The 12,038-nt window shown below is 45.1% G+C and overlaps 2 protein-coding genes and 1 long non-coding RNA gene across 3 annotated transcripts; all 3 read right to left on the bottom strand.

Moving 5' to 3' along the window:
- Positions 1–212: 212 nt before the first annotated feature.
- LOC146220887 (uncharacterized) lies at positions 213–1,485 on the bottom strand. The gene is made up of 4 exons (XR_014750889.1): positions 1,340–1,485; positions 1,103–1,225; positions 554–993; positions 213–297 (listed from the first exon to the last, which is right to left on the bottom strand). It is a non-coding gene; the product is annotated as an uncharacterized LOC146220887 (long non-coding RNA).
- Positions 1,486–3,294: 1,809 nt separating this feature from the next.
- LOC146220886 (uncharacterized) lies at positions 3,295–6,559 on the bottom strand. Its single transcript, XM_084693224.1, has 6 exons — positions 5,577–6,559; positions 5,253–5,388; positions 4,880–5,086; positions 4,232–4,379; positions 3,724–3,843; positions 3,295–3,629 (listed from the first exon to the last, which is right to left on the bottom strand). The coding sequence occupies exons 2-6, from the start codon at positions 5,301–5,303 to the stop codon at positions 3,295–3,297; spliced, it is 861 nt and encodes a 286-aa protein (XP_084549350.1). The 5' UTR covers positions 5,304–5,388; positions 5,577–6,559.
- A 143-nt stretch (positions 6,560–6,702) lies between these two features.
- On the bottom strand, positions 6,703–11,061 carry LOC146220885 (uncharacterized). The gene is made up of 8 exons (XM_084694187.1): positions 10,801–11,061; positions 9,121–10,014; positions 8,572–9,011; positions 8,172–8,315; positions 7,975–8,088; positions 7,806–7,878; positions 7,569–7,701; positions 6,703–7,465 (listed from the first exon to the last, which is right to left on the bottom strand). Exons 3-7 carry the CDS (start codon positions 8,623–8,625, stop codon positions 7,592–7,594), a joined length of 495 nt encoding a protein of 164 aa, XP_084550313.1. The 5' UTR covers positions 8,626–9,011; positions 9,121–10,014; positions 10,801–11,061; the 3' UTR covers positions 6,703–7,465; positions 7,569–7,591.
- Between the last annotated feature and the right edge of the window lie 977 nt (positions 11,062–12,038).

Below are 12,038 nucleotides of genomic sequence, written 5' to 3'. Positions count from 1 at the left end.
TGGAGGTGGACTGGGGGGCCCTGTGTCTCTTCTGGAGGGTAGGGATGGGGGGCGAGATCTCCCTTCGCACCTGCAGATAGACAGTAAGATGGGGATCATACTGATATTTCTGTTTGTTCAAATCTTTCTAATAAGGTTTTGTGGTCCTCTCACCTCTTGAATGCGCGCTTGTCTCTCTTTCTCATAGCGCATCCTCCCAGTAGCGATCTCCATCTCCTCCACCTCTTTCCTCTTCTCCTCCACCTCTTTCTTCTTCTCCTCTGCAAGACGGAACAGCTCCTTGTTTTTGCCCCTTTTCTGTTGCAAAAGGAAGACCAAGCTTTATTTAGCTGATAACAGCTGAGTCACAAGAACATGTTACACTCGCTTAAAATCGATCCTTACGTCAAGTGTTTATTGTCCACACCATAAAAATGTAATTCTACTATCAAGATTGTTCAGCATTGTTATTCAAGAGTGTGGTCCACATAAGATAAGTTGTATACGTTATATTGCAAACGCATATACAGTCATTTCTGCCAAATCCCTCTTAGCCAATCAGTGCCCAGCTGACCTCCATCGCCATGAGTTTTCGGATCTCCTTGTCCTCGTCAAACTCCCTCTTCATTTCAGCCCTCTGCTCTGCCAGCCTCCTCTCCTCCTTCGCCTCCTCCAGGCGTAGCTTCTCCCTCTCCTCTGACTCCTTAAGGCGCTTCTCCTCAATCTGGGCAGGGCCCGAAAGGTAAACAGTTTGTTATACAACATTGTGTACCTGTGTGTGTGTGTTTGTGTGTGTTGGTGTACAGTACACAACATCCTTCAAATCAATGGCTTGTTGAAGCTAAAAGACCCTACAGCCACCAGAGGCCAGGGTCTTGAAATCTATACATAAGACATCCCAAACCATACCACACTGTACCTGTTGTTTTAGGGCAAGCTTATACTTATCCAGTTCAGTGAGTTGATGAAGCGTTGGCTGGTTTGGAAACATGGAGGTCTGGACAGGGGCAAAACCTGCAAAGATAAAGTAGAACAGTCATATGCATTGTGTGTACGTGTGTCTTACATTTGCGTGAAATGATGTGATGTCTGCAGTGTGCCAGCTGGCGCAATGACTGTCTACCAGAGACTGTGTTGATGGGAGGCAGTCTGTCCTCTCTCAGGATGGGTCTGGGGGCTTTTTTCTGAGAGGTCTCGGGGTTCAGCCAAGCTTCCTCATTCTGCCTGTGCATCTGCTTCAGGTCAGCTAGACAGGCAAATTACAGTCAGACACTTTGCACATCAATTGAACTCCAATCAACTTATGCAATTCTGTAAGGTGAGCCAACACGGAATGTAAGTGAAACATGCTACAACGTACTAATGAGGTCCCCTTGATTGTCTCTGAGGGGTGCGCCGCACCCTCCCCGGCCCCATGGGTCATAGTTTTTGATTTCGGCCTCCAGCTTGGCCTCAGCCCGGTCCCTCTCTGCCTTTTCCAGCCTCCGGCGCTCCTGCTTCTCCTGGATCTGCAGGGATTCAAGGTTGTGAAGGAATTTGGTGAGGAATACTGACTCCCCTGGAACAATATGTACCAGAGGTTTGAGGATAGACTCAGTCAGCGTACACAATGACATCATCATGAACATGAGACTTTCAACTTGCACAACTAGAATAATTCATCCTTTGTGAATAAAGATGGTCTTGTATTTACCTTTATCAGGTTATAAAAGCATAAAGATTATTTCATTATGAAACCGAGTCGCTATAGGCTCTTAATGGGAAGGATCCCCTTTGTGAATTAAAGTAACATATAAAAAAAAAAAAAACACAAACCCACTTTGATGTACAACTGCTCTGTTTCATCTGACCAAAAGGCTACCTACTCCCTTTTCTCTACCCTCTCTGTCAAAACCTGACATGCCCACCATCACAAGGTCCACCTTGGAATTTCAGTCCCCACATCTCAATTTCAACCACAACATCTCAAAGTTGATGAAGAACATTCGATGTTTTACTGTTCAGTCCACATGATGGTGAGTTTGTTCTTTCGATCCCGAAACATTATCTGTGAGCGGAACTAATTGCATTTGGTGTATTTTGGTACTGTATTCCAACTGATAGAGGTGGGGGGGAAGAGGTCACCTGCTGTTCCAGTTCCTCCTGGTATGTTGGCGCCCTCCACTCAACAGGCTCCACCTTTCCCAGTCTGGTGGTCCTGCTCTCTCTATAGGGAGGTCCACCCTCCTCAGCCCAGGGACCCCTGCCCTCGGCCAGGTGGTGCCTCCGGTGCGCCCCTGTCTGCTGGTTAGCAAACAAACTGCTGGAAATGTCACTGGTCCGGACATGATCAGAACCTGCAAAGATGAAATATATTACAACCATGTGTATTCCATGCACGTTAATGTATGTGTTATCTGCAATGTGCCAGCTGGTGCAGTGACTGTCTACCAGAGACTGTGTTGATGGGAGGCAGTCTGTCCTCTCTCAGGTTGGGCCTGGTGGCTTTTTTCAGAGAGGCCTCAGGGTTCAGCCAAGCTTCCTCATTCTGCCTGTGCATCTGCTTCAGGTCAGCTAGACAGGCAAAGTACAGTCAGACACTTTGCACAGTAATATCTGCCATCAATTGAACTCCAATCAACTTATGCAATTCTGTAAGGTGAGCCAACACGGAATGTAAGTGAAACATGCTACAACGTACTAATGAGGTCCCCTTGATTGTCTCTGAGGGGTGCGCCGCACCCTCCCCGGCCCCATGGGTCATAGTTTTTGATTTCGGCCTCCAGCTTGGCCTCAGCCCGGTCCCTCTCTGCCTTTTCCAGCCTCCGGCGCTCCTGCTTCTCCTGGATCTGCAGGGATTCAAGGTTGTGAAGGAATTTGGTGAGGAATACTGACTCCCCTGGAACAATATGTACCAGAGGTTTGAGGATAGACTCAGTCAGCGTACACAATGACATCATCATGAACATGAGACTTTCAACTTGCACAACTAGAATAATTCATCCTTTGTGAACAAAGATGGTCTTGCATTTACCTTTATCAGGTTATAAAAGCATAATGATTATTTCATTTTGAAACCGAGTCGCTAAAGGCTCTAAATGGGAAGGATGCCCATTGTGAATTAAAGTAAAGTATTAAAAAACCCACAAATCTACTTCGATGTACAACTACTCTGTTTCATCTGACCAAAAGGCTACCTACTCCCTTTTCTCTACCCTCTCTGTCAAAACCTGACATGCCCACCATCACAAGGTCCACCTTGGAATTTCAGTCCCCACATCTCAATTTCAACCACAACATCTCAAAGTTGATGAAGAACATTCGATGTTTTACTGTTCAGTCCACATGATGGTGAGTTTGTTCTTTCGATCCCGAAACATTATCTGTGAGCGGAACTAATTGCATTTGGTGCATTTTGGTACTGTATTCCAACTGATAGAGGTGGGGGGAAGAGGTCACCTGCTGTTCCAGTTCCTCCTGGTATGTTGGCGCCCTCCACTCAACAGGCTCCACCTTTCCCAGTCTGGTGGTCCTGCTCTCTCTATAGGGAGGTCCACCCTCCTCAGCCCAGGGACCCCTGCCCTCGGCCAGGTGGTGCCTCCAGTGCGCCCCTGTCTGCTGGTTAGCAAACAAACTCCTGGAAATGTCACTGGTCCGGACATGATCAGAACCTGCAAAGATGAAATATATTACAACCATGTGTATTCCATGCACGTTAATGTATGTGTTATCTGCAATGTGCCAGCTGGTGCAGTGACTGTCTACCTGAGACTGTGTTGATAGGAGGCAGTCTGTCCTCTCTCAGGTTGGGCCTGGTGACATTGGCTTTTCTCTGAGGGTTCAGCCAAGCGTCCTCATTCTGCCTGTGCATCTGCTTCAGGTCAGCTAGACAGACAAATCATAAGAAGTGTTTTAAATACATAGATTCAAAAGTAAAAATCAGCAGACCAGCAAACGTTTTTACCCCTGACTTCAAAACTGTTTAAAATGTGGCCCTCTACAAAGTGACTATATCAAATCATGTTATTCATATGTATAGCCCTTCTTACAAACAATGTCACGGAGGGCTTCACAGATCAGATGAGCACGTATATATATATATATATATATATATATATATATATATACATACATGTGTGTGTATGTGTGTGTGTGTGTATATGTGTGTATATGGGGATGAGCCTGTATCTCTCATCAGTTTAACACAGATCCACTTATGCGATCCTGAAAGGTGAGCCAACAATGAAGGTAAGCGAAACATGCTACAACGTACTAATGAGGTCCCCTCGGGTGTCTCTGAGGGGTGCGCCGCACCCTCCCCGGCCCCATGGGTTGTAGTTCTTCATTTCAGCCTCCATCTTGGCCTCAGCCTGGTCCCTCTCTGCCTTTTCCAGCCTCCGGCGCTCCTGGTTCTCCTGGATCTGGAGGGATTCAAGATTTTGAAGGAATATGGTGAGGAATACTGACTCCCCTGGAACCACATGTACCAGAGATTTGAGGATAGACCCAGCATAGATTTCCGACATCATCATGAACGTAAGACTGACTTTCACTGGGTGAGACGGTCTAAATGGGATGAATCAAACTAACTTACAAATGATGTTAAAAATCGATATCAATCTACAACTTTTACAATTGATCTGACCAAAACATTCACTCCTCCATTCTCTGTACCATTCCCGTCAAAACATTACATGCCCACCATCATTGCTCTACTTGTTTCAAACATAGACCGAGGTTAAACACAGAATCTCAACTCAAAGTTGATCAAGAAATTTCCATGTATCATAGTTCAGTCCATGTTTTGGTGAGTTTGTACCTTCAATACCAATCACTAATCTATGAGCAGAATCAATACTATTTACAGTATTGTGTGTATTTCTGTACAGTATCCCAACTCATAGAAGGGAGGGGGGCTCACCTGCTGTTCTAGTTCCTCCTGGTATGTTGGTGCCCTCCGCTCAACAGGCTCCAGCCTTCCCAGTCTGGTGGTCCTGCTCTCTCTATAGGGAGGTCCACCCTCCTCAGCCCAGGGACCCCTGCCCTCGGCCGGGTGGTGGCCCATGTACACCCCTCTCTCCCCTTCAGTCAGAGTGGAGGGATCTCTTCTGAGGGAGGCACCGTACTCCTAGGGAAGAGAGAAAAGGCTTCATGCTATGAGCAGTGATCCATTTAAAATTACATTTACTCACTACAAATGAGGTGCAATTCACAGAGCAGTATTTCCTCTCACACCATTTATGAAATAAAAGCCAGTCAGCTGTCTGTACTCTTCTGAATAAAGAGAAACTCACCCTTGTTTCCATGTAAGGACCATCTTGTTTAAAGTTAGGGTTAAGCTTCATTTTCTGAAACTTTGGCCCACTGTTGCTTGAGGAAGTTCTCAAGTTCAGTTTTCTCAATTTTGCAGATGGAAAATTGTGAACACTTCTGTGAATACAAGACGGTGTTTACCTGCAAGTATCTGGCAACTGCTAAGGCACACAGGTAGCCTACTTAAGGCTTCTCTTCCAACTATAGCACACCAAAAGTTCTCACACATGATGTAACTCCCATATTTCTGACAGTTTTTAACTGTGCAATGACACTTATATTACTGGTACGCATTAAGACCTTACCTTATCTCTGTACAGAGTTTCTGTTTGTGTCAGTCTTAGCTAATATCGGCTGCCACAAAGTGTCAGGCGTGACATCATAATGCTTTGGAATGCCAAGATGTGTCCGTTGCTATGTCAACTTCTGATTATGATGTCACGCCTGATGCTTCTTTGCAGGGAAGTTCCCTATGGTAAAAGTGAGGGTACGCGCACCCCGAAGGATGCGGATCGTTCTCTGGTGTACGCAAAATAAATCAGTGATTTTCCTCCCCAAACAGTCCTTTTGATGATTGGCCAACTGCAGTCTCGGTATCAAAAAGAAACACATGCACTCTAGGCCTAGTGTATCAACAGAATAATATCATCACAATGTCTAATATGTCGGCTAAGGGATAATGTTAAAATAATATCATTAGGCTACAAAATAACAGTGTGTGAATCGTGCATGGTCATTTACTTTTGTTCGTATGTTAAGTATACATTTGTATCCGATGGCTGAGCGGTGAGGGACTCGGGCTAGTAATCAGAAGGTTGCCGGATGGATTCCCCGCCGTGCCAAATGACGTTGTGTCCTTGGGCAAGGCACTTCACCCTACTTGCCTCGGGGGGAATGTCCCTGTACTCACTGTAAGTCGCTCTGGATAAGAGCGTCTGCTAAATGACTAAATGTAAATGTATCCTGCCTCCACAATTCATTCATTATTTTCATAAGTTACATGGGAAAGTCATCAATAGGCCTTCTAAGTAGCTTGATTAGATCAGTAACACTCCTGAAGCTCTAATGTACATAAATGGTTATTATGAAGATTTTGATCTCATTAGGCATACATCTTACCATTCTTTGTCAAGAATGGTCTGAAATAAAATAATGTATTTACCTCAGTGTATTCCCTAAATGCTTTGAGCTGTGTGTGTCATCCAAAAATACCACCAGTGGGACTATTTCTGTTGTCATGCCGTATTAATATTACAAGGGTGAAATCTGTCATTACGTAATGGTTTAACCAAAAGAAACAATTTGCTGGAAGGGAAATAATGGTAGAAATTTGTGAAAGTTAGAGTAGAAAGTTGTGTCCAGTCAATCTTGAGTCTTATGTAATGAGTACAAGCTAGTTTCAATTCCCTCAACATGCAATTAATTTCCAGATGTGATAAGTTGCCATTTATTCTCCACTTTTTTCCGGAACATTTTTATGATCTACTGTAATGGCAGAAATGTGTTAGAGTAGACAGTTGTGTCCAGTCAACCTTGAGTCTTAAGAGAGAAAGAGACAGAGAGAGAGAATGAGAGAGAGTGAATGAGTGAGAGAAGGAGAGAGGGAGAGAGAATGAGAGAGTGTGAGAGAGTGAGAGAGAGAGACAGAGAGAGAGAGAGAGAGAGAGAGAGAGAGTGTAAGAGACACAGAAATAGTGTGAGAGAGAGAGGGAGAGAGAGAGAGAGAGAATCAGAGAGAGTGTGAGAGAGTGAGAGAGATAGACAGAGAGAGAGAGAGAGTGTGAGAGAGACAGAGAGAGTGAGAGAGAGACAGAGTGAGAGAGAAAGAGAGAGAGAGAGAGAGAGAGAGAGTGTAAGAGACACAGAAATAGTGTGAGAGAGAGAGGGAGAGAGAGAGAGAGAGAATCAGAGAGAGTGTGAGAGAGTGAGAGAGAGTGTGAGAGACAGAGAGAGAGAGAGAGAGAGAGAGAGAGAGAGAGAGAGGAAGAAAGAGAGTGTAAGAGACACAGAGATAGTGTGAGAGAGAGAGAGAGAGAGAGAGAGAGAGAGAGAGAGAGAGAGAAAGAAAGAAAGACAAAGAGAGACAAAGAGAGAGAAATAGAGTGAGTCAGTATTCTTCATGTTCTTTGGGTCCACCCTCTTTGACAGGTTGTAGTCATCTGGCAGTCTGATAAACTCCCTGGAAGCCTCCATCCTAAGCCACATAGAGAAATTTAGCATCTCATACTTCATGACCAAACTCAGTTTTACTCTCCCCTAAACTTTGCAGTAGTGCCCCAGTAGCGGAGGGGTGTTACCTGTCAAGTGAGTCCAGCTCCTCTCACTCTGAGCGCATCATCTGGCCCTCCGCCCGTTTCTGCTCTCTGAGCAGCTTTTGACGGATTGCAGACAACTTAGAGAGGACTTCCCTCTTGTACTCTGGTAGGCAGCCTGACACACATACACACACACAATCACATACCAGTTACAACTAATCTACAATGTGTTGGTTCTAGCTATATGGAACATGTTGTGTTTTTGTGTGTGTGTGTTACCTGCAGCTCTCAGCTCCTTCCTAACAGCTGGGACAGAGGGTGTCTGGGATTGGAGCCCTGACAGAGAACCCTTCTAAGAGGTGTGTGGGGGAGAGAGACATCAGTTTATACCTGTTTTCAGACCATGCTCTCCATACTACGTTTATGGTTTATACAAGCGGTAACTTACAGGCATGGGGGTGGTGGGGCATTTGCTGTCCATGCTGGGGGGACTGGAGGTGGACTGGGGGGCCCTGTGTCTCTTCTGGAGGGTAGGGATGGGGGGCGAGATCTCCCTTCGCACCTGCAGATAGACAGTAAGATGGGGATCATACTGATATTTCTGTTTGTTCAAATTTTTCTAATAAGGTTTTGTGGTCCTCTCACCTCTTGAATGCGCGCTTGTCTCTCTTTCTCATAGCGCATCCTCCCAGTAGCGATCTCCTTCTCCTCCACCTCTTTCCTCTTCTCCTCCACCTCTTTCTTCTTCTCCTCTGCAAGACGGAACAGCTCCTTGTTTTTGCCCCTTTTCTGTTGCAAAAGGAAGACCAAGCTTTATTTAGCTGATAACAGCTGAGTCACAAGAACATGTTACACTCGCTTAAAATCGACCCTTACGTCAAGTGTTTATTGTCCACACCATAAAAATGTAATTCTACTATCAAGATTGTTCAGCATTGTTATTCAAGAGTGTGGTCCACATAAGATAAGTTGTATACGTTATATTGCAAACGCATATACAGTCATTTCTGCCAAATCCCTCTTAGCCAATCAGTGCCCAGCTGACCTCCATCGCCATGAGTTTTCGGATCTCCTTGTCCTCGTCAAACTCCCACTTCATTTCAGCCCTCTGCTCTGCCAGCCTCCTCTCCTCCTTCGCCTCCTCCAGGCGTAGCTTCTCCCTCTCCTCTGACTCCTTAAGGCGCTTCTCCTCAATCTGGGCAGGGCCCGAAAGGTAAACAGTTTGTTATACAACATCGTGTACCTGTGTGTGTGTGTGTGTGTGTGTTGGTGTACAGTACACAACATCCTTCAAATCAATGGCTTGTTGAAGCGAAAAGACCCTACAGCCACCAGAGGCCAGGGTCTTGAAATCTATACATAAGACATCCCAAACCATACCACACTGTACCTGTTGTTTTAGGGCAAGCTTATACTTATCCAGTTCAGTGAGTTGATGAAGCGTTGGCTGGTTTGGAAACATGGAGGTCTGGACAGGGGCAAAACCTGCAAAGATAAAGTAGAACAGTCATATGCATTGTGTGTACGTGTGTCTTACATTTGCGTGAAATGATGTGATGTCTGCAGTGTGCCAGCTGGCGCAATGACTGTCTACCAGAGACTGTGTTGATGGGAGGCAGTCTGTCCTCTCTCAGGATGGGTCTGGGGGCTTTTTTCTGAGAGGTCTCGGGATTTGGGAGTTTGCAGTAGACCTGTATTGACTCCCCCTTGATACAGGTCAGCTAGTTTCCCTCAGACTGAGGATGGGAGGGGCTTTTGGCAGGGCAATTCAATCTGGTGTGACCAGGGTTGAAGCAGTCTTTCTGACATGCAGTGGGATTGAGTGGTGTGGCCAAAGTTATTACAGACTCCACAGGCTGTTTCTCTGGAACGTCTGTCACGAGCCGCAGGCTGAAACCTCCCACCTGGAACAGGATGGGGAGCATTGCGTTGCTGCATCTTCTCCATCATCTCTTGAAACATGTCAACCATGCGGGTGAGGAGTCTTTCCTCTGGCTGCTGGAGGTATTGTGCCACGGCCGGCACAGAGGCATGGCTCAGAGAAGGTAGGTATTCACCTTGAACTGGAACAGATGGAGGAGGGAGGCAAGGATGATGACACCCACAATGCTGGAGAGAGGATGGCGAGGAGCTCCGAGTGTGGCAGTTCTCAGACACGGCCAGACTTGAAGATGGCTGACTGGGCTGATCAGATGTGACGGTAGGAATGAGACTCTTTAGTTGTGCAGTACTAGCGTTTCTACTACTAGCCTTCAGTTCCCTCTGATAACCGTCAATCCTCAGCTGAACATCACGTGAGGTCCACTCATGAATAGGCTTACACTTGAAGGTAAAGGACAGCTCCGGATCGGGGCAGTGTTTTGCAAACATGAGAGCCACCTCATCATTCATGTTCTCCGCCCGCTTCCCTTGTCTGCACAGGCCCTCAAGAGCCAGATCCGCTGCCTTGTTCAAACGTATCCAGTAGTCGACTGGGTTCTCCCTGTGCCTAGGCAGAGGAGCATAAAAGTCTGCTAGAGGGAGACATGAGGGAGTGTCACTGAAATAATGGAGAAGTACATTTTAAATCAGTTTGGGTTCCTGTTTAACATCTCATAAGTTCAACAGCTCATAAATTCTTCCGCTTGGTCATTCAAAGGAATCTTCTGCTTTCTCAGATGAGGTTTAGTCATGTCAATCCAGTCCTGGACGGGGTTTGTGTCAGCGTTGTCACCTCAGAATATTTGTAGTCCCCTATCAGATTTAACATAAACTGTCACATGTGGAGGGTCATGTTTGTTATCGTCACAGTATGAGCTCTGGGTGGTAAAAGCAGCCTGGGGGTCACTATTCATGTTCACTACACCAGCTGACATCAGCTTTGAAACAATGGACTCACCAATCTGAGCTCCTAACTGTCCTACCATGTCTGTGAGATGGTGTATGACATTAGCATCACCACCAGGTGTGGAGGTCTGGGGACCATCCCTCACAAATCCACCAACAGGAGTACAACTTGTGCCCTGACCTAGCCCTGAATCTGCACAACCATCATTTGCGAACTTGGAAAGACCCACACCCCTACTAACAGAAAAATCTCGGAACCAAGCACCCCTACCCTTCGGCTGTCAATCAACAAATGTACTTGCGTTGTGTATATTTGTACAGAAAAAAACAAGAAAATGCGAGTGAAAGCAAATATACAACTGTAGAAAAAGTCCCAAACCCACACAGGATAAACTATTCAAAGTACTATGCCCTAATCCTCAGTCCTTAAAACAATAAACCTGAGCACCATTCAATGTTGCAGAGTAGCATCCACGGTCAATGAGAATCAAGCTGATCTGGAGATCCAAAGGGTCACGGCACCAGTGTAACGGATGTGTGTTCAGGGCATGTACAGGAACAACTCAATGGGTTCTTTTGTTGTCGTTTATTCGCTCCTGCAATAGACAATGGAACAAATTGCCTTTCTCTTCTCTTTCCTTCCCGCACCTCAGCTTCCCTCAGCATTACAAAATTAGTGTGTGCAGTTGAGCGATTACAAAGATATCTACAGTTACAACAAACAAAGGATAGCGCATGTACCTCCAAAAGACAATGGAACAAATTGCCTTTCTCTTCTCTTTCCTTCCCGCACCACAGCTTCCTAAACAAGCAAATAAAATATATTTATGCTAAAGTCTGTGGAGAACTAGCTTAACGTTAGCCACATGGCACAGCTCGCTAGCGTAATACATTTCGCGGCTAACAAGTTACAAATATTCAAGGTCAAACCAAAACAACTACAAGATAACGAATATCATTAGTTAATAATATTAATAAGGTATATGCATTAAATAATAACAAAACAGATCCGTTTCGTATTAATTTAGGACATTTGTGCAGCAACACTTTTTCCACACAGCTTACCTTCAGCATTACAAAATTAGTGTGAGGGATACGGAGTCCAACGGAAGGTTAAAAGGCACAAAAGAAACTGAGTAGGGTTCAGAACACTTGCGCGTTAAAGAAATGATGAAAAATAATAGTAAATAAAATAATTACATGAAATAAAATTCACAAATACAAATTGGAATGAAAAATTTAAAAAGCGCATTTTTGACTCTGTTACAGATGAGACTGAATTAGAGATAATGGTAATGGGAGGGTGTTGCACTTTTCTGCTTCTCTTTTTCTCCACTCCTTCACTACCTTCTCACGCTCTCCAATTGTTTAAGTCTCTATACTCTATTCTCTCTGTATCCTGAATAAAACATGACTGTGTACTGTATATCAAAACAATCTGGCATATAAATCCATATATCTCCACACTCAGATCCTATCACCCTTCCCCTGCCCACTGTTGATTTCAACTAACTTATATACTACAACAGCATAATACAATCCCTGAAATTTAGTTATGGCTTTTGATTTTGGAGTGCCACCCCTAGATTTCGGTGGCCCCATCTGGCCACTCCTATAAAACATTTCTGGGGGTGCCACTGCTTTTGCCTGTTGATGCTTGCACTGCAATGAAGAAAACTATATGAC

The sequence above is a fragment of the Hypomesus nipponensis genome, chromosome 27 (genome assembly GCF_054491055.1).
Source record: "Hypomesus nipponensis isolate SF chromosome 27, ASM5449105v1, whole genome shotgun sequence".
In the NCBI taxonomy this organism is placed as follows: Eukaryota; Metazoa; Chordata; class Actinopteri; order Osmeriformes; family Osmeridae; genus Hypomesus; species Hypomesus nipponensis.
Note: the sequence above shows the minus strand (reverse complement) of the source record. Positions and strands in the feature narration are given on the sequence as shown.

Bases quoted from the DNA above. Each gene is read 5' to 3' on its own strand.
- LOC146220886 (XM_084693224.1), bottom strand. From the start codon at position 5,303: ATGAAGCTTAACCCTAACTTTAAACAAGATGGTCCTTACATGGAAACA. The intron at 4,380-4,879 runs GTGAGCCCCCCT...GAATCCCTCCAG, and splicing joins AGGAGGAACTAGAACAGCAG to ATCCAGGAGAACCAGGAGCG. The intron at 3,630-3,723 runs GTAGACAGTCAC...TCATCTTTGCAG, and splicing joins TCCTATCAACACAGTCTCAG to GTTCTGATCATGTCCGGACC.
- LOC146220885 (XM_084694187.1), bottom strand. From the start codon at position 8,625: ATGAAGTGGGAGTTTGACGAGGACAAGGAGATCCGAAAACTCATGGCG. The intron at 8,316-8,571 runs GTCAGCTGGGCA...CTTTTGCAACAG, and splicing joins GAAAACTCATGGCGATGGAG to AAAAGGGGCAAAAACAAGGA. The intron at 7,702-7,805 runs GTAACACACACA...TATGTGTGTCAG, and splicing joins GAAGGAGCTGAGAGCTGCAG to GCTGCCTACCAGAGTACAAG.